Below are 21,315 nucleotides of genomic sequence, written 5' to 3'. Positions count from 1 at the left end.
ATCTATCTATCTATCCATCTATCCATCCATCCATCCATCCATCCATCCATCCATCCATCCATCCATCTATCTATCCATCTATCCATCCATCCATCCATCCATCCATCCATCCATCCATCCATCCATCCATCTATCTATGTAGCAATATACATATAACATACCTTCGCAGCCTTCAAAGGTTTGGTGTGACTGGAGCGGCTATCCTAGGAGATTTGGTCCCTGCTTAGTCGTTTGGAGACAGTGTCTTGCTCTGTGGCTCAGCTGTTCTTGAACTCTTTGTGTAGCCCACACTGGCCTTGAACTCCCAATCCTCTTGCTTCAGGCTCCCAAGGGCTGGCTTGCACGTGTGCACTACTACACTCGGCACTACTGTTCTCCAGAGAGGTATGCTGCTTGAGTCTGTTCTTTGAGGCTTCCACCTCAGTTTTAGGTTTCATAGAATATACTTGCATTTTCAGCTACCTCAAATTCTATTAGAAAATGTTGAGATTGTGAAAAGAAAAAGAGAAAATGATACCAGAGTTTGTATCATAGTAAGGGAAGGTCCACCCTGTGGGGACCAGACAGGAAGGGGTTGGATGAGAGGCGTCTTGAGAAACAGCAGAATATCTTTAGGCTGGGGGAAGAAAGTTGTGGTGGGGAGATATATATATGGATTTTATTTCCAGAATAGCCAGGGGCCTAACACACATAATGTAGAAGGGCCATTAGGAAACAAACTATAACGTTTATTGGTATATTTCGAAGTAGCTTTCAGAAAGAATGTCTACCTTTAATTCTGCAAAAGTGGGTTTCTTGGGTTCTTCACTATTCCAGCCATGATTTTATAAAGAAACAAGTGAACCTGTGAGGAGGTTGGAAAATTCCCCAGGACGCTTCACTGGGGAGGGCAGGGGGAGGCCTGGTGTTACTTGCCCACTCATCTCCCACCGGCGTTCGCCAGTTTGCACCACACTCTCCTTTACCTACTTTTTCCACATGGGTGATAAATCCTTGAGGATTTAGTTTTGCTCAGTTTACACCACCTTCCTACAGCGTTAAAATGTGTGTAACCCCACCACTAGCACCCTGTCCAAATGGACTTTCCAGAACTTTCTCTGGAGCTCATGACCGCTCTCTTCCTCAGCATTGGTATTTCTCCAGAGGTGTATCAGCCAGCGGCCCAGTCCTAGATGGAGGGCTGATGACTAATTGTGCTTCCAGCCACATGTTAATATGTTTGTAGCCTCTGATTAACTGTGAAAGTCTTCTGGCTACCTTATCAGATGAATTTGGCCCCTAAACATGGACACATTGTAAAAATTCATGGGGTTCATGTGCATTGATTCTTGAAACTCATTGCAACTGGGCCTGTAATGATTCCTGTTTGTATAATTATTAATATGTTCTTGATTACTGAAAACCTGGGTGCTTAAGGGCATGCTTGTCATTAATTTTGCTTGAATGTGCATTTTGCATATTTGAGAAACTATTAAAAGGTCAGCTTTGATGTTTCCTTTGCTTTTCATTAACTTCATATTCAGATAGAAAACTGTCGATGGGCCATGGATTGCCGACCAACAGTGTTGCTTTCTTACTTTGTCCTTTCCGTTGTCAGAATAGGCTGCTGAGCTTGGCGAGACAGATTCCCTTGCTAGTGCATTTGAGCAAGAACTAGTAAGTGTACTGCTTTTAGATGTCAGTCTTGCGCGTTTAGGCATATGCCAGCCCAATGGTCTGCCTGTCTGTATCATTTTGTCCTGGCATGACAGCTTAATAGTTTTCCTGGTTGGATTGTATTAAAATCTTTAAAGGCTACATTCACTAAAACATATGTCCAGTGTTTGGGCAGCCAATGTCTGTGTAATCATTTTAATGCAGTATAATTTAGCCCGTCTGTGTTTCCCCAGATAGTGTATTGTTAAAACTGCATTAGTCTATGTGTTTTGATGCTGTTGCTTTCTTGACAAAAATCCCTTTTTAACATAGTGTAATAGTATACTTCCACATCTCCAAAAATGTTTTGAACTGTGACATAAGATGGTAAATTAAGCAGTAGCATACATTGTAAAATACAGTAGTGTACATATACTATAAACACTTTGCTGTGATAGATTTTTTGGTCCAGCTAATTGTTTTGGGGTATTTACCATGTACAGAGCATTGTGCTAGGTGTCTTGTGTGGACAACTTTAATTTGTCACCATGAATGAAGATGCGTGTAGTGGGTAGACAATGGGGAAATGTTCCCAAGGGGCCAGACAAGGAGCAGAGGATCTTCAAGGCTCCCCGGAAGGGGTGCTGAGGCAGGCCTTGCTGGCACTGCCGTGTGTGCAGGGTTGGGCTTTTCTTTGCTTCTCATATGATGGGATGGGCTGGCTGTGCAGGTGAAAAAGGGACTCTTGGGTGATGGGAAAATTCCTAGACTTTCAGGACAGTGTAGAGTACTCTTGAAAGATCTTCAGAAGGCCTCACAGAAAGATTAAGTCTTTCTGTTTTGAAGTACAAGACAGGAAGAAGTCAGTGACAGTGCAGATCTTTAATTGTCTTGGTTCTCTGCTGCCATTTGTCACCTCAAATTCAGTGACTCTCACTGTGCGACAGGCCCAGGTGCAGGAGCAGCTTGTACTGGTAAAAAGCGAGAGAAGCAGATGCAGAAAATCCAGTCTTGCCTGATCTTTCTTGGCTCTGACTGGTTCAGTTTTCCTATTGAAAAGTTGCTTAAATGCTTAAAAATATATGCAAGTGGAGAAGTAAATTTATTTCAGAAAAAAACTTGAAAGTTAAAAAAGTTCTTTTTTTCCAGAAACTTTTTAAGCATTATTAGTTTTTATGTCTAGTGTCATTTTTAAAAAAGTCCGTGGAAACTCACATTTAAAAACACCACATTTTTTGCTATCTAAGTGCATAAAAGTGCTAAATTGAGTTAAACTGATTTCCTGGCAGTTAAATATTATTTTGCCTAGATGTGCATATCTTAAAAGACTGTTATAGTTGAGAAAAACATCTCATTGGATGAGAATAGCAGAATACCTAATTCAATTACACAGAATTGAGAAAGTCACATAATCTGGAGTAAATTTATAATGATCTCATTTTGACAATGTTAATGAAGTGTTAATTTCCAAATTTTATATAAGTAGTCCTTAGGAATTTTAGTGAATTAAAATTATGAATGATAAAATCATATAACAAATAGGATTTCTATTGTACCTTGAGAATAATTGAACTGCATTGACACTTCACTATATGCTAACTATTTGAGATCATGACTGAAGTGTATCAGTGTTTTAAAAAGTCAGTCTGATTCTATTTATTTTTTGTATTTTAGGGAAGGGTCTCCAGGGTGTTCAGGGTCTCACTACTAGATTAGATTTGTAATGATCCACCTGTTTACAGCCTCCCACGAGCTAGGATTACAGGCATGTGCCACCACACCCAGTCTCAATTGTCTCAGCATGCCCTAGGGGCAGGGCCAGCACAGCAGGCCTGGGCATCGAACCCCTGGCCCCTGCACCTGCTTGCAGGCACTGTAATCCGCTGAGCTATTTGGCCAGCCTTTCAGTCAGTGTGATTCTTGCAGTTGATAGCATAACCTTCAGCATTAATTCAAGGACTTTCTTTTTCCTTTATTTTAGTGATAATATTTTTAATAATCTAAAAGTACATACACTGAAGTGCAAGCATTTCTTTTGTATACATCCTTGAGCATCATTCCATCTGAGAAAAGATTTTTGGTCTTGGAATGAACCTTTATAGATGTTTACATACTGCCTCAATATATGTACATGTTGAGAGAAATGTTGTTTAGAGTTTTCATTTTTATAGCAGTTCCTCACAGAAATGAGATTATATTGTCTGCAACTGCTTTATTTTATTAGTTGTCTTATCAAAGAAATCTTTCTATGGCCAGAGTCTTTTTCATGGCTGCATAATACTTTAATGTATTAGTGTATTATTTAGCCATTTCCCCACTGAAGGACACATAGACTGTGTCTACATTTCATCCGCTTGTACAACCCCCAAGTTAGAAGCTTTCTCTAGGTGTGTGCTGGGTGGCCCAACCTCTCTCCTGCAGTAAGCATCTGCCTGTGACGCTCTTTGTCTCTCAGTGCTTGTTCTAAGAAGTTACATTTGATCTTGGACGGCCCGAACTCAGGTTATGAAGGACCGGTCCTTGTGTGGGGCTTTAGGGTAAAAACGTTTTCATGTGTGTTGCGTCTTTCTACCTGCTAGAAGCTTAAGATGTGCTGTCTAGCGCGGTGGGTGCCGGCTGCCGGCTTTCTATGCTGGCAGAGTGCTGGCTTTCGGAGGTGGAAGGCGAAGAGCAGCAATTTTATTGCAGTCTCCCCTTTCTACCTGCTAGAAATTTCAGACGTCCCACTGACTCGGGTAGATGCTGGCCACTTCGTCTTTCGAGGCTGGCAGGGTTCCAGGTTTCAGGGCTGTATGAAGGTCCTGCTTGTCAAGTCTGCTTTTTAGTAGATTAACTTCAAAAGGACACAACTTTTAGGGACTATTTGGAAAACATTTTTTTTTTCTTGTTTATTATGAAGTATTTTTTGTCTTTTTTTTTTTTTTTACTTTTATCTTGGTACACTGAGGTTTAATTTGTAACTTTTACACACACCTTAATTAACTCTAGTCACCAAAAGCTGAACCCCAATATTCTAAAGTTAGTATTTCAGTGGAGGTGGGTGGCGCTCATTAAGGTGTTATAAAGTTTTATGTTCTTCAGCACTACTTCTGTAGTAGATAGAGCGATTTATTTTTGTCCTGGCTATTGGCCGAATCGGAGTTTCACATCTGCTGGCAGAGTCTGTGGAATGCTCTTTAAATTGTAACAAATAATCGCATAGGATAAATGAAATATTGGTGTTAGATTCATATTTTGCTGGGAGATTTCATTTTATTTTCATAAAGTAGCAGCATTTGAAGAGAAGGGGTAGCAAATTGTTGGCAGACTGGAGAAGAAATTACCGCCTCTCTGTTGTCATATGCTAAGTTTTCGATGGATCTGAAGCAGTAACTTGCTGTAGATTTTACCAGTTTTCCTCCCAGCGCAGCTGGCATCCTGCTATGATATCATAGCTATACGTTTTGATTTATGATTGTACCGAGTGAGTCCTGCACAGTGTGCATTAGCTGCAAGCAGCGGGGAGGACACTTTGCTTTGCGACTGCGTGACAGCGGACCTGCTCCCTTAACAGATTTTAGTGCTCATTTACTGTTACTTTTGTGATACTCTCTCATTGCCAGGTGTCCTCAAATAACAGTAGCTGGACATTTTTATTTCTTTGCTACAAATTCTTCATGGGATTTCTGTTTTGCTTTTCCCAGAACTCACATTTCCTAAGACTACTGTTATTTATATGCAAATTGACCCCAAAATGCAAAAAGTACTTTCACTCTTAAATATGAAGAAAAAAAATTGATACTGAAGTCTAAACATATGACATCATTTTATGACAAAAATATCTAAACAATACAGCAATCAGCAAATTGTTCAGTTGAGTGGGAGCTGTAGCTTCTGAGGTATAAGACTGGCAGGCTGATTTGGTCTTATTTATTCAGTTTAAATATTTTTGTTACTTAATTAAAACTATCATCATATACTTGAAGTATGCATTCTTTTCAATGTCGGGTTTTCTGTTTCTCTCTCAGTCTGTGATCAAAACGGGGCGGCTCCTCCTCAGCCACGAGGCCCCCTTGACAGGCGGATTTGCATCTGAGATCAGCTCCACAGTGCAGGTAAGCGACGTTCTTGGCGCCGGACGTAACGTTTGCGCAATTGTACGTGTGTGTTCCTCGAAGAAAAACAATTAGGGGCCACAGCAACTTAAAGTGTGAGCTTTCTGAATTGTAGATTCTCCATTCTGTGCTATATTTTAATTAATGGCATAATTAAATCTAGTAAAGAAAATTCAAATGAATAAAAGTGAAAAAGAAACCTTTGTGGAAAGTCAAAAGTTTGACATGATTAATGCACTAAGTTTGCTTATGTTTGTTAGATGATGAGGATACTTTTACATTTCAATCTAATGGTTTTCTTAATAAACCAAAGTTAATGTGAAATGAATTCATTATGAAATTGATCTTAGATTTTTGCAGCTTTTCCTTCCAAATCTGAAGCTAAGCAAAGTCCATGGTGTAAATTCAATACATGCTTTTAAAAATAATTTATTCATTTAATCAATGATCAGACCATGTTACAGGCAGTGCTTTAGAAATGGTTTAAAGCTTGCTTCTTTTTGAAGCTGTTTGCTTCAGTGTTGCATGCCAGAAGAAACCCTGCACGCCTCTTGCTGCAGGATTTTTACTTAAAACTTTTTTCACATTTATATCATAGGTATGCATAATTTAAAGCCCTTCTATTTTTCCTAATTTTTAAAATTAAACATGAATTATTTTAAATACAGAGTACATGCTCTTTAAATCCAGAATATCTTTGCAGTTTATACTTTACTGTGGTTGAGATGCTTTAATTATTAAAACATAGCCACAGAGCATTCGTTAAAGAATGAGTAGGCTGACAGTTGGACATTAAATTTTAATTGATGAGTAGAGATAAATTATTTTTAAACATTTAACTAGTAAAAAGTGACTTTTACCAATAAAACATTTTAATTGCTAATGAAAAAATTAAAACTATTTGAAATTAAGTGAAGTAAATGTAAACAGAAATAATTCAAACTCTAGATCAAACTAATGTTATTTTTATGTTATATATAGTCAATGACAAAAGTAAGAAAAGTAAGATTGTTCATATTTAATTGATATCATTTAACTACCATGTATAGCAGGTATTTATTATATATTTTACTGAGTAGCATAATGCACTAAATTTTTTAAAAATGAGAATTACAAGAATGAATCATTAGGCTAGCAAAATGTTAATTTCAAGCCAGAGGCAAAACTGGAAAAAGAAACTAGATTTTGTGAGCCCGGGTCAGGCTGTGTACGGAACCATTTACAGCACAATGGCTGTTGCTGGTGGAAACCTTGGCAAGCTGCCGGCTTTTAGCCCCTGCCTGCTAGTGCCGGCCCAGAGTCCATTTGCATACAATTATAAGAGCAAAAGCCGAAGCATATACTTGTAACTCCTTTTGCAAAGTCTGCTTTCTCTAGGTATGCTTTTAAATTTCGATCTCCATAAATTATTGTTAGGCTACAATTGAATATAACATGGATTGTAGATGGAAATGACACAGAAAGATGATCTAATCTACGCTAGTGTCTCTTGGTTTTGGACTCTTGTCTGGATTCATTTATACAAAAATGCCTCTAAGGCCCCGTGAGTGCATCCATGAATCCTTGTTTGAGAAACACTTTATTAGGAGTTAAACACAGGCACTAAAAATCCTAACTATAATATCACAATCAGATTCTAAATGTATCTGATAATCATTGGTGGTACAAGCTGTCTGTGGGATTATCTAGAATCTAGTCATATTTAAATCACAATCTGAATACACCAAAGGAAGGCATTTAGTAGTACTCTTGGCCTCCTAAGAGTATGTTCGTAGATCCTCAAGTGTCCATAGTCTGTAGTATGAGAAATACTGATGGACGCCCGTGGTGTCCCACCTGCTGTGGGTGTCATGCACAGTGACTGTTGCTCGCTCACGTCATGCAGATAGGGCAGATCTGGAACTTGCACAGGCGAAAACGCTAAGTGTGGACATCTCAGTTCCTTATTCGAGGTCCGCTGTCCCCCAAAGGAAAAATAGAAATTTTGGGTTCTTTATAAAGTTCTGTTTTTAAAACCATTAAACCAGAGAACCAAAAGTGATTTAGTGAATTAGGTAACACTGTAAAATTCTGTAATGGAGATCTGCATTTAACATTTTGGGTAATTAAATTTTTGATGTATTAATATGAAAATAAACTTGAAAATGTACACAGTTGTTTTTACTTAATTCAGATTTTATTTGTGCAAGTAGAGGGTGCTGAAAATGAGATTTAATAAAATGTAATGAACTTGATCTTCCCAGATATTTGTTGTTCATGCCTTTTAGGTCCTGAGCAAGGATATTTTAAGTCCTTTTCACAGTAATGCTTGCATATAATTTTGAGTGAGCTGACTAAAATCCGTTTTCAGTAACTGTTCTATGCACATCACCAGTACAGTGCAATCCCCTGCCTGCAGCGCTGTGGCCAAGGCTGCCCCTTTTGTGGGGAAAACCTGCAATAAATTACCAGTGCCTTAGGTTACATAAGCTGCAGTCTTGAAAGTGTGAGGTGCAGTTGATTTCACCGCTTGGAATGATTCATATTTCCATATTTTTTTTTTTTTTTGCTTGCGTATATCTTGTAAGGTTAGAAAGATAAAATAGAGTTAACATATTAAAATCCAGCTTTCTGATTACAACAGCAAAAATGTATGCAAAGAGATTTTATTGCCCTCTTAGAAAAGAAGCTTGAAATTATGAATGAGAGAAGCTGGAAATCCGAATACTGTTGATTAAAATATTGAGTTATTCTCACTGTATCAACAGTTAGATTTCACATCAAGGTAAATAAAATATTTTCTTCACAGGCATTTTCTAAAAGATATGCAGTAGTGTTTTAAAAACTCATGTAAATTTTATGCAAAATTTAAAAGCAATATTGTAAGAAAATGATTAGTAATTTGATTTATTAATATGAAATCTAAGAGCACTAAAAACCAGAAATACTTTATTCAAATTTAAAATTATTACTCACATTAAAAATAAAATATTGAAGTGCATTGTAGAAGACATCTTTTTGACTTTATATTTGTTATTTTTGGAGAGAAACATTATAATGTACTACCTAAAATTAACTATTAAATTAATGAACATTTTTACTATTACTTCAGAAGATTCCTCTTAGTCATTCAGATAAAATAGGGAAAGAAAATATAGTCATAATTTATACAACTCTTTCATTTACAACAGATGGTTCTTCTATCAGACAAAGGATTCAGTATCCAAATCTTTAATTTTAGTCATGCCTGGTGTTTCTTCTCCATACACCCACTTACTTAAAAAAATATTGCTAGGGCAAGGGAGATATCGTAGTGTCATAAACGCCTGCCTGCCTATTGCAAGGTCCCGAGTTTGATCCCTGGTACTGCCTAAATAAATAAATAAATAAATAAATAAATGAATATTGCTAAAGATCTTAGTCTTAGGAAATACTGAATATAAGTGCTTAGAGTACTTTATGTTGACTAGATACAAACTTTCTCTCTTTATATGATGATACTTTTCTTAAAGAAAACTGAATTTAATCTAATAGTTGCCTTACATTTCTTTTTGATTGAATTTGGAAGTTAACCGAGAAGTAGAAGAAACTGAGGCCGGGGTGTCTGTCACGCCCTGGGAAAGACTTCTTGGCTGGTCACCCGCCGCCTCACTCTCTTGCGCTCCATCTGGATGTGACCATGTGTTCACTTTGGAATAAGGAAACGTCCCCGTTTTTTCTTCCATTTGACACTTCCAGTGCTGCTAAAGCCATGTATTGTGTGCACTGATTTGTAGAAATGTAAAGACAGCAGCGCTTAGATAATTTATTGACCTTTCTATCGGATGGGAATTTCACTGGTGTAGAAGGGGACATAAATTAATTTTATGATGTGCTTGCATTCCTCATCTGTATATAACCACCGATTTTTAAAAGAATTTTCTTGTACAAAAGGAATATTAACTTCTATTTTAATATTCACCCAAATTAATTTGCATATTTTAATATGCAGTGTCCAATACAAGTATTATCTATTTTTTAAATATTACAACCAAATAATTTGTGGTGTTTTAACAACTTTCACATAATGCTTAAGTTGTTTTAGAGATCAAGCTTTGTTATTAATTTCATATTAGGATAAAATAAACTTGTTTCTGATATACTTGTATGATAATAATACAAAAGGGTTTTTTTTTTTTATTTAATGCTTAAAAGGAGTGCCAAAGATTTTGGGGATTGTGGTTGCCTTAAAGGTTTGAGGTTTTTCTTTTTCTTTAACACATGGAAACAATAAGTCTCCAATAAAGAGCCCAATTGGAGAGAGCGGGAAGTTTCCATGCCATTGTTTTATCCTCTCTGTGCGGTCTCTTTTCTGAGAATCAGAACTCAGGGAAGCGTGCATTCCTACATACATTTTTAAGGTAATCAGGTTCTGATAGTTTAAAAGGATTTTTATAGGGCCCACATGAACCATTGTGTGGAAAGTTTCATTAACTAACTTTCAACCAAAGAATTTTGCTCTTATTGTTTCATGTTAGAAAGGTTTATTCAGAGGGATTTTTTTTCTTACGCATTTATTACTACCAAGTATATAAACATTGTGTTTCAGTGCATCAGTCTGAAAGAGAAGAAAAGTACCCTAAATGGGCTTGATTTTTACCACTCTGTAAAGCATTTAACAAATATTCACAAGTTGACCTATTAAGAGAAATCCAGAAAATCCATCAGGGTAATAATGTGATGAATGCTTCATTGTTATTTTGTGTTCTCAATTAAAAAAGAATCCACCTACGATGGAAAACATTTGGGAACAACCGCAGCAAATAAGTCAGGACAAGTGTGCTTTTGTGCTACAAGATGGAGCCAGAGCGTCAGAAAAGCAGCGTAGCTCAGAGCGTTCCAGTGCGGGATGGCCTCTTTAAAATGCAGCTCAGCCCGAAGCCCGTTAAGTATTCTGTAAACAACTTCTGTGGCCAAAGAGAGGCACCAAGGTCCGAGTCTCCTCAGGGATGGGTTGTGGATGAGCTCACTTCGCCACTGAGGCCACTTGGCCACGGAGCACCGCCCCATCCCCTTCCCGGCCTTCTGCTGCCCTTGTGAGTGGGAGCCCAGCCTTGCACCAGCAGCCTGTCCTCCTGTTGTCTTCTTTCCTGGACAGACCTGTCTCAAACATTTACACAGCTTCTGTGGAGAACTTCAGGTGTGAGACCTTCACGTTGGTTCTACTGTGCAGCTTTTCGCTCGAAATTTCAGTTTCTTGTTTCTTTTGGGGAAGAAGATATATTTGAAAGTCATTTCTATGGAATGGTTGAAACAAACACTGAGAACAGGTAGAAGTGAGCCTGGGACAGTTTTCAGTTTATGGAAATCCGCTTATTGCAAAACAATTTTATTTTTCTGCAGCACTGGCTGACCCTTTACAACGGTGTCTTTACATACCTGTTTTTCTCCAGCATCTTGCCTCTCATCAACTTATCCATTCTTTTCTTAAAGAAAGACACAACTACAAGGATAATTTTGTTCATCCCCTTCTTTGCCTACAGCAGTAAGATCTTTGTTTTAGCATTCAAGACCCTGATCTGTCCAAGCTGCTGTTTCCAATGCTATTTCTCTCTTTTTTCTTAATTTTATTATTATCATTATTATTATTATTTTTCATTTTAGGGAAAGGTCTACAGCGTGTTCAGGGTCTCACTGTTAGATAGGACTCCTAGTGATCCGCCTGTTTACAGCCTCCCAAGAGCTGGGTTTACAGGCATGCACCACCACACCCAGTCTCAATCACCATCTCAGCACGCCCCGGGGGCGGGGCCAGCACAGCAGACCCAGGGATCGAACCCCACCACTGCATCCATATGCAGACCCTTCAATCCACTGAGCTACTTGGCCGACCCTCCAATGTTATTTCTCAATTCTTTGTTGACTCGAATATGCTGGTCACATTGGCTGCTTGGCCATCGCCTAACTGCAAGGCATTCTGGTAATTTATTGAGTACCTTGAGCAGAGCCTTAATATGAGCGTCTGATCTAAAAGGATGGAGTTCTTGCTTAGACAGTGTTTAGCAGAAATAATAGGTGATACACAGATAATTATAGTGTGGAGCTTCGCTAAAATACAGTACTGAGAGGGCTATAGGAGTGTGAAGTACTCAATCACTTAACCCAGATGTGGCAGCTAAGTGTCACTGTTGGCAGAATACGATCCTGGAAGTGCAAGAAAGCAAGCATTAGGTAGAATGAAGACGGGGAGTAATGGTGACACATTTTTAAAAATAGTAATCTAGGCATGAGATTTGTAGGTCTTCTAAACCAAGAAGCTAGGGCTGGGGAGCTAGCTCAGCAGTGTAAGCACCTGCCTGGCAAGCACAAGGACCCAGGTTTGGTAGGCAGTATTGCATGCTGTGCCAGCCACCACACCTGGGGGGCACTGTGCCAGCCACCGAAATGAGGCATGGTGGTGCATATTTGTAATCTCAGTGCTGGGGAGGCTGAGACAGGAGGATCACTACGAGTCTGAGCTGCATAGTGAGACCCTGTACCAAAGAAACAAACAAACAGATGCTTAGAAGGAAAACTGGCGAGAAAGGTGAATTTTAGAAAGTAGAAGAGTGAATCTGAAAGTCTGACCCACTGACTGATTAGATAGCTGTGTGGCACTGACTGAGGCAGACGAGGGGGACAGACAGGAAAATAAAAGATGGTGCTTTCTCGGGTAGTTTCTTAACAGATAGGCGGTATCATCGGAAAGGAGGGTTGAGCCCGTCATTTGCGGATGATGAGTGCTATAGATTTTTAGACTGTAAGACAGGAATGAAATGTGTTTTGAGGACTCAGGAGTGACTGTGGCATCAGAAAAGGTTAAAGATTGAATGTCCTCTGGTGGTGCTAGCTGAGGTCATGAATACATGGTGGTAGCTGAGGTATGGTCTCCTAGGAGAAGGTCTACACAAAGTTTCTTCAGTTGCCACTTTATGCCAACATTAGAGGAAGGAAAGCTATGAAGAAGGACTAAAGAGAAGAAAAAGAGTGAAATATTTAAAACATGAGGGAATTCAGAGTGGCCAGAGGTATGAAATGCTTCTAGAGTGTGTCACCTGAAGATTGTACATTGCCTGCAGCAGTTCAGAAACATCGATGACTTTGATGGAAACAGAGAAATAGCTAAAATGGGAGCCAAGGGCTGGTCAAATAGCTCAGCGGATTCAAGTGCCTGCAAGCAGGCGCAGGGGCCAAGGGTTCGATTCCCGGGCCTGCCATGCTGGCCCTGCCCCTAGGGCACACTGAGCTGGTGATTGAGACTGAGTGTGGTGGCACGTGCCTGTAATCCCAGCTCTTGGGAGGCTGTAAACAGGCGGATCACTCTGAGTCTGATCTAGTAGTGAGACCCTGAACACCCTGTAGACCCTTCCCTAAAATACAAAAATTAAATAAATAAATAAATAAATATAAAATAAAATGGGAGCCAGATTATAGTTAGAGCGGTGAGCCAAGATTTAAAATGATACATACAGATGCTTTTTCAAGAAGCTTAACCTCTAAGGGATGGAGAAGAATAAAGTACAGTAGATCCCTCTTACGCTTTTTCTTTCCACAGCTTCAGTTATCCAGGTTTAACTGGGGTCTGAAGTGTTAAAGAGAAAATTGCAGAGAGCAAAAATTGAGAAGTTTGGAGTTCCAGGCCACTCGGAGGCGATGGTGAAGCCTCTCCCAGGCGGGGCGCCCTCCTTTTGTCCATGTGGCTCTGCCGCCCCTCCCCCTTTAGTGAGTTATTTGGTACCTCAGTGCTTGTATTGATGCAGGCAATTTTATTTAGGGAAAATGGTATAATATTTTATTGTAAGTTCTTGCCAGTCTCTTACTGTGCATAATTTATAAATCAAGCTTTATCATGGACATATATGTGTAGGAAAAAACATAGAAGATATCTTGTCCAGATAAAGCAGGACAAGTGCCATGAGAAACAGACTCAACCTCTTAATGCTATTTGCTACCAAAGAATGCCTTTTTCTCAGTTTGAGACACTCTGTCCCCGCCTCGTTAATGTCCTGTCCTCTGTCCTCCTCCTCCGCTCGACTGCGTCTTGTCAGGACTGCAGTGTTTCTCCACCCGGCCTTCTGTCCCCCATTCCCTGAACAAACTCTAAGGGAACTGCAAAAAAGAAGAGCAAACCACACAAACTGAATGAAGAAAAAGTAGGAAAGAACAGATATCAGGCTAGATAAGAAATTTTTAAACAAAAAGTGAAAAAATGAACAGGTCCAATCACGTCATCACAAATTGAGTCACGAACTAATATATTCATACAAAATGAAAAAATTTATGTGCCAAAACATTAACAATTAAAAGGAGCACGACAGTTGGAGCATGTTAGCACACGGGACAAAACTGACATCTGTACTATATTAAGCATTCTTAAATGTCCATGAGAAAATAAATGATCTTTTGTTTTTTAAAATTAAAAACTAGATTAATCAATTATGGACAAAATGATTTTGTCAAAATGACATAGCAGTATCCTTTGTTGCCTATTAGTGTAATATTCTTAAAAATGAAATATATTTGGAGCTGAGTGGTACAAGGTAAATGTAGCAGATGATTCGTTTTCCGGGGTATTCGGGTTGCAAATGGAGTTTAGGACTCTTCAAGGTTGGTAGTTCCTGGCTTAGGAATTCATTCTAGAAATGCTCACTTAGTACCACACACACAAATGTGTTTTCTTTGCGTGCTGTTTATTTGTTAGAGAAATTTTAGGAATAATATATTAGGAAAAATCCAGGAATATGTTTGTAAGTTGTGATTGATACGATGAGCACTGGGTTTATAAAATTATTGAAAGAATACTTAACAATATGGTACCATTTAGGTGGCTATAATGCTCAGCAAAAATGCATCCCAGTCCCTCACTATTTTACTTGCTCAGTGTTATGAAAAGAAAAGCAGAATCCATAGATACACATACCTAGACATGCAGAAGCTGGTACAGTGCAGGTTGGTATTTTCACTCTAGTCATTTCTTCATTTTCTGTGCATATAAAAGTTCTATAAAAATTAAAAGCTTTCTTATAATTAAATGTGAAATAGTTTAGCGTTCTAATTTCTCCTAGTTGTTTTCAATAAAAATGTCATTTTGCTCATAAAGTTGATTTTTTCGAGGTGTATATTATGGGTGCAGGATTAATGAAGCGCATTTGAGTGCTTGGAAGTCCTGTGCATAATGCTGGTGCTTACTCGCTCAGAATGGTGATGGGAGATAGTTTTAAACCAGTAAAAGCCCGGCGTGTGCATTGTGATGCTGCGGGGCACTGTCCTCCTTGCGCGGGGCAGCCGCGCGATCCCTCGCTCGCGTGGTGAGCGCGAACGTGGCCTTGCAGTGGGTAATTCTTTGTAGTCAGCGTTCCCATGTTCCTCCATCAGTAAGACAGGGACCCATGGGATCAGCGTGTCCCTGATCCCGGCGCTGGGTTCCCTGCTTATGTCTCCTTCCACCCTTGCTATGAGCCTCGTGGCCTTCCGAGTGTGAGCCAGTCAGAAAGAAAGCGTGTCTATTTCCTCTCGCTGCCTCGCACTCGGGGACCCGCTTTCTCTCGTGTGATCTTTCATGTTCTTCCAGTCAGAAATAGTGCCCGTGAGCACGCAGGTGCATGCGTGCACGCACACACACACACACACACACCCCTCCTCTTTGTGCCCCGTGGGTGGCTTTTTGTTACGTCCTTTTGCTGGTCTCTTGTTACGTCCTGTCTGCCCCACTGAGGACAGCCAGTTGCACGGGAAAACTGAGCGCCGTGGGAACGTCTGTGTGGACATGCGACGTTGCCGCATGTCCCTCCTAGAAGGCCAGCGTCCTGAGTTGCAGGACCCCGGCTGGACCGCTCACGCGTCCAAGCCCCCGGCCTAGAAGCCTTCTTAGCACCAAGCAGGCAGGCAGGAAATAAATGGTTTGCCGCAAGCATCTCTATTGTTGCCGATTTGTTTGAAGGTGAGGGATATGTTTCCTGGTTTGTGTTGTGCATAAATTCGTCCTCGATTGTCTGAGTTTTGCGTTGCTAGCTCCCCTGCAGAGCGTGTGCCGGCGTCACGTGCTTCCTGCACATTTTTGTGTTGGGCTCCACAGAGGAACGTTTATTTCGAATAAACAAGAGGAGTGCTTTTCTCCTTGATTCTCTAGTGAGCCTAACAACCGCATCACCCGTGAAGATTCATCAAACATTTAATCGCTACAGTATTCCTTTTCTGCATTCAAAAAGTAAAGGATCTTTTTAATTTAGAACCTTTAAATAATCGTCTTTTAGCATCTGAAGAGCTGCAGTTCCCATTCATTGCAGTCATCTTTGAAAATCTGATTGTATCCTCAAAAAATTATTATTGACTTAAAATATTTGAATTCCTTATTTAATGTGCAATAATTTCATGTGTATATTATATACAACATAGAAAATCTTGTTTTTCAAACTACAGTAAGGTTATCTAAGATTCTGTAAGTTACCAACAGCAGAGAGTGAGTGCAGGACCCTTGCAATCCTTGCAGGCCCCATGCCCTCGCGGCCCTGGTGCCCATTCAGGGCAGAATGAAGCAGGATGTTGAGTTAGTCAAGAAAGGTTGGGTGGATTTTATATCAGTGTTGTGTTCAGAGTAAGTAAAGGGCTGGCTGTGGCCCAGGGAGGTAGAACCTAGTAGTGGCAAGATTGTCGTGCTTCTAGGGGGCTAATGTTTATGGTATTGAAGCTCATTTCATTTTGGTTAGTTGGTATAATTAAATTTTAGAGATCAAATTAGTTATGTTTTTGTTGTAAGGGCTGTCATCGCTTTTTCTTGAATGAATTCTCACTCATCAAAATATGGTTAAACTTAAAATAGAGATTAACTGCTGCTAATGAATTTTCTGCTCATTTTCAATTTAAATACTTACAAAAATCAAGACAAATTGTAGTTAGTACTTACTGCAAAAAAATCAATTGAAAATGAGTGGTATAACCATATAGTTTATAATTATGTTTTAAGATCTATCTATATTAATGTAAGTGTTCAAGAAGTCATTTTAATTTGCAGAAATGTCTGAAAATTTGCATTTAATTGGGGAGTGTTGAATGATTTTTTTTTTACTTTAAGTTAAGTTAAAGGATTTATTTTTACTTTTTTGATCCATTCGAAGTCATATTTTTTCAGATTTGATGCTCCAAAATATTAGATAATGCTATTGCCTCTTTAATGTAATTTTATATTTCAGGTGACACAAATACTCTATTTGTCTTTGTCAAAATTAGTGGCCAGAAATTATAATAACTGCATTTTAGTGGAGTTTGAATATTTATTTATATTTTGAAGAGTGTCTTGGATGATTAGCACTTGACAGTCTGCACTTACCATTTCTGGATTTTTTCTCATCTTATGATAGTAGTTTTAGTTTACTTTTTTAATAGGTGCATTTCTATCTTTTCTGGATCAACTTTAAATTCCTAGCTGCAAACACTGATTCTATATACGACATATCTGTATTACTGAATGCTTTGGAAACCAGTAACATTGTAGTCTTGCTTTCCCTTTAAAACTCTTCAAGTTTTTTTGTTTTTGTTTTTAACACAATTTTTATATTTGGTTCCTCTAAGTCCTTATTTTTAATGCCAGCGTCTAAATCCACATTTGCAGTTAGAGAAATTGAAAGTTAACCTTTCCTTTTCAGATCATTACCAAAAATTCTCTTGCCTCAATACTATGATGCTCCATTTGTGGTCTCTTTTATAACCATGTCCTTATCTGGGTGCAGGCTTCTACCTTGGTGTGCATGTCGGGCCTTAGTGAGTGTATTTTATGAGTAATATTCCAACATCAACGCGATTCTATCCAGTTTACTCAAACCAGGTTTCACATGGCAGTTCCAAAAACAGCCCAAGTACATTAAAATAATGAAGTACAGCACATATGTTCATACAGTAGAAATATAGGCAGCTAGTAACTTACTCAATAAATTATGTACATTCTTCATTTTAAGAGGACCCATATAGTTTTAAAAAAGTAATAGGACTTAGTTTACACTGAATCTCAGGCATATGGGTAAAGCTAAGTCCTCCCATTAGTGAATGTACCACGTAGAGACCTTTTGGGCCATTCGAAGAACCACAGCCTTTTCGTGCTCCTTGCTTTCTGCTTCCCTTACCATCTCTCTTCTCTCTTTGACTTTCCCAACAGTTCTCCATTCCAGCCTCAGCAAACATGTGAATCACGTAAAAAAATTAGAATTCTTCTCTCACTGTGGATAGACTAAGCCCTGTTTTGGATACTTTGGGCTTAGGAGAGTTTTCTCCGTCCCAGTAGGCACAAAATGGAGAAGTGTTCTGTTGTATGGGGTGGAAATTAAAGAATGAGGGTGGATCCAGGGAAGCCCCGACCCATGTAGTTGATCAATGATAATACTCATTTTTCACAAATTAGATGGTATTAAACCCATAATACCATTTAAAAACCAGTTTTAAAGTCACTCATCTGTCCGTATGAGCCATGTGTATGGGTATGAGTTTGTGCCTGTGAAGCGTGTGGATATAGTGTGGGATTTGGATTTTTCCTGCATTGCCTCCAGTGTATGCATTACAATTCGTCATGATTTTCTGAATGGTACGTTTGAATATGAATGATGTGTGCGACTTCTGCCTGTAGTGTTAATGTACTCCAAGGATGCCAGAATTAAAACTGAGTCAGTATGAACCAAATCAGGAAAGCCCTCCTATTTTAAATTTGAAAGGAAGGGGTCAAACAGCTAAATGGACGCTAGCAGGTCAGTCTGATATGAACACGGCACTCCCGGAATCCCGCGACCTCTGCAGCTCTGTCTTGGTCCCATGAGGCGCCCAGGAAGTGTGAGTGGCACAACTTAACAGCTCGTTTTGTGCACCTTTTCTTACTATTTGCCTTTTTATTCAGAATGTAAGCAAAACATTTGTTCATTGATGAAACACTTAGTTAATAGTCTAAACTAATAGTATTTCTAATATCTTTTGTGTTAATTTTAAAAATTTCTTAAAGTAAAGCTTGGGCTGGGGAGATAGCTTGGTGGTCTAAGCACGTGCCTACCTGGCAAGGGCAAGGTCCTGGGTTCGATCTCTAGCACCACGTGTTGTACCGGCCCTGGAACCCCAGATACATTGTGTCGGCCATCGAAATCGGATGTGGTGGTGCATGCCTGTAATCCCAGTGCAGGGGACGCTGAGACAGGAGGATCACTACCAGCCTCAACTGCGTAGTGAGACCCTGGACCAAATAAATAAATAGAAAGAAAAGAATGTTTAACAAACCTAAAGCTTGGTGCACTGCAATCAACTAATGCATTTATTTTTCCTGATAGAAAAACTCTCATCTTTAATATTTTTGACAGGATATACACATACATGCTTCCCTTGAGTTGGTGGAAGAATAGGTGGGTTTATTAGGTGAACAGCAGTTTGTTGAAACCCTTTTGGATATAACTGTGATACCATCAGCCTCTCTTCCAACCTGTGGTATTTTAAAATTGCTAAGTATTTCATAGATAAAATCCAGAGCTCTTTGTTGTTGGTGAAATTCTTCATTAGTTAGAGTTAACTTTTGGTGTCATATGGGCAGAATATGGTAATCTGTAAGATACATTTCTCTTTTTGTGACGTATGGAGGTCAAGTGTTCTGATGTGTGATTTTATAATATTTGCATTGGTTTTCCTGAGGCTTTGCTCAGAGCTCAAACCTATATTGTTATATTTATCTGAAGCAGAAATGTTCAGAAAGGCACAGCATTTCAGCAGACTGAGGAGAGGCGAACTAGTAGTTATGGAATAGGGAAATCGGACCCATTTCTGTGGTTCAATTGTTAAAAATGTTTGTCTCATTTTCATAAAGCCCCCTAAGTTTTTATTCACTGACATGAGCAGGAAGCTTGTTACGTGGACAGAAAAGACCAGAACTGTAGGGGAATCACAGTGGCCATTTACCCTCCACACTGGGGCAGCTCACCAAGTTGGGCTCTTGCCGCGTAAGGCAGCACGTGTAACTACCCACGTTGCTACTCTATGGCACAGTGCTGTCCATCACACTGATGACTTACATGTTGACTAAAGGATCAGTGGCTGCCAAGTTAAGCCTAGATAACAGGTTTGCAAGTTAAATTGAAGTCTCTTAATGTCCGTGAACTTAAATAGAAGTAAAGGTCATAAATACTATTTCTTTCTCAGTTACTACTTTTCTAACTATGATGTCAATAATTTTAAATGAATTATCCTTGCCAGTGGCGGCTGCTTCTGGTTTATGCACGTGTGTAGTTTATTTTCAGTGACAAACTTTGTGGTGTTCGTTGCATGGGTTGCTATGTGTTGTGTTGAAAAGTAAGAAATCCTTAGGCGTTTCAGAAAAAAATGTCCCAAGTATACCTGAAATACACTTTCTTCCAAATTGAGTATTTAGTGTTTAGTATTACGCCCAAATGAAGATAAAAATGTTGTCATAACTTACTATGTCTTTTAGCTTTTAGCTATTTTATAAATCAGTGAATGTAAAAGAATAACACTATTAGTAGCAACTTTGCAGTTTTACAGGTTTGGCTTTTTCAAATAATTGCTAAAGGGCAAACTATATTGTTCTCCAGTGAAAAATAAGAAACTGGGGAGAGTTGTTAATCATTTCAATCTGTTTGTTCTTTCAGTAAACTGTCTTTTAGTTACTTTCAATCACATTACTATGAAACTGAAATTACTCTGTGAAAGCTTATTTTATGTCATACTAACCCTGGAGTTTATGTATTTGAAAAATGCCTTGATAAGGAAAAGTTGGCAGTACCAAGATCTCATGGGACAGAGTGATTTAGGAACAGATAAATGTGACATTAAATATGCTTATATATATATATACTTTTAAAAAGGTAAGGGCACTACAACAAAGTAGAGGAGTGGAAGCTTGTGTACTGCTAGGCTACCCTCTGTGGGTATTCTGGAATTCCTGAAGACTTGTTGCAGCTAAATAGTTGCCGAGGGCAGCGTCTCCCACAAGCACTGTCATGGGTGCTACAGACTGTCTTCAGGTTTTATAAACCAGCTTTTATTGTATCACAATTTATTTCCATGTTTCTCTTTAAATATTTGTGAGATGGTCCAAGCTTTTCACAAACTGTCCTGGGCTTCAGGGTCTGATTTTCATTTCCTGACTTGTCTTTCCCTGTGGAGCAACTGCAGTAACACACAATCCTGGGAAAGCTTCGGGACAGGAAGGAGGTGCAAGGACCATTAGTGGCTAAGTGCCCTTTGGTTGTTGCAGTCAGTACATATCTGTGTGTGTCCAAATAGATCTCATATCTTAAAATTCTAATGAGCAAATATAAAGCTGTTCTTATTCCTTCGATGAACGAAGTCACATCCTCTGTTGTTATTATTGTTTGTTTTCCGTTTTGTGGTCTTGAGGATTCAACCCACGCTTTGCGTAGGGTCAGCAAGGTCTGTAGCATGAGCTACCCCCAGGCCACACCAGGTGTGAAAGAATTAGGGGCCAGGGAGATGGCTCAGTGGAATAAGTGTTTGCCTGGCAAGCACAAGGGCCTGAGTTCAATCCCCGGTTCTGCAAAGGAAGGAAGGAAGGAAGGAAGGAAGGAAGGAAGGAAGGAAGGAAGGAAGGAAG

The 21,315-nt window shown here is 39.2% G+C and overlaps 1 protein-coding gene across 2 annotated transcripts in view; it reads left to right on the top strand.

Annotated features, from left to right (window-relative positions):
- The window catches only part of Bckdhb (branched chain keto acid dehydrogenase E1 subunit beta), a 210,217-nt gene that overhangs the window by 149,239 nt on the left and 39,663 nt on the right, over positions 1-21,315 (top strand). The window contains exon 8 of one of the 2 annotated variants that reach the window (XM_004628271.2): positions 5,643-5,729. The exons of the other annotated variant lie outside the window; for it this stretch is intronic. Coding sequence (XP_004628328.1) covers positions 5,643-5,729 — 87 coding nt within the window. The remainder of the gene's footprint in view (positions 1-5,642; positions 5,730-21,315) is intronic. 2 annotated transcript variants of the gene reach the window in all.

This window comes from Octodon degus, unplaced genomic scaffold, assembly GCF_000260255.1.
Source record: "Octodon degus isolate 3935 unplaced genomic scaffold, OctDeg1.0 scaffold00022, whole genome shotgun sequence".
In the NCBI taxonomy this organism is placed as follows: Eukaryota; Metazoa; Chordata; class Mammalia; order Rodentia; family Octodontidae; genus Octodon; species Octodon degus.
Note: the sequence above shows the minus strand (reverse complement) of the source record. Positions and strands in the feature narration are given on the sequence as shown.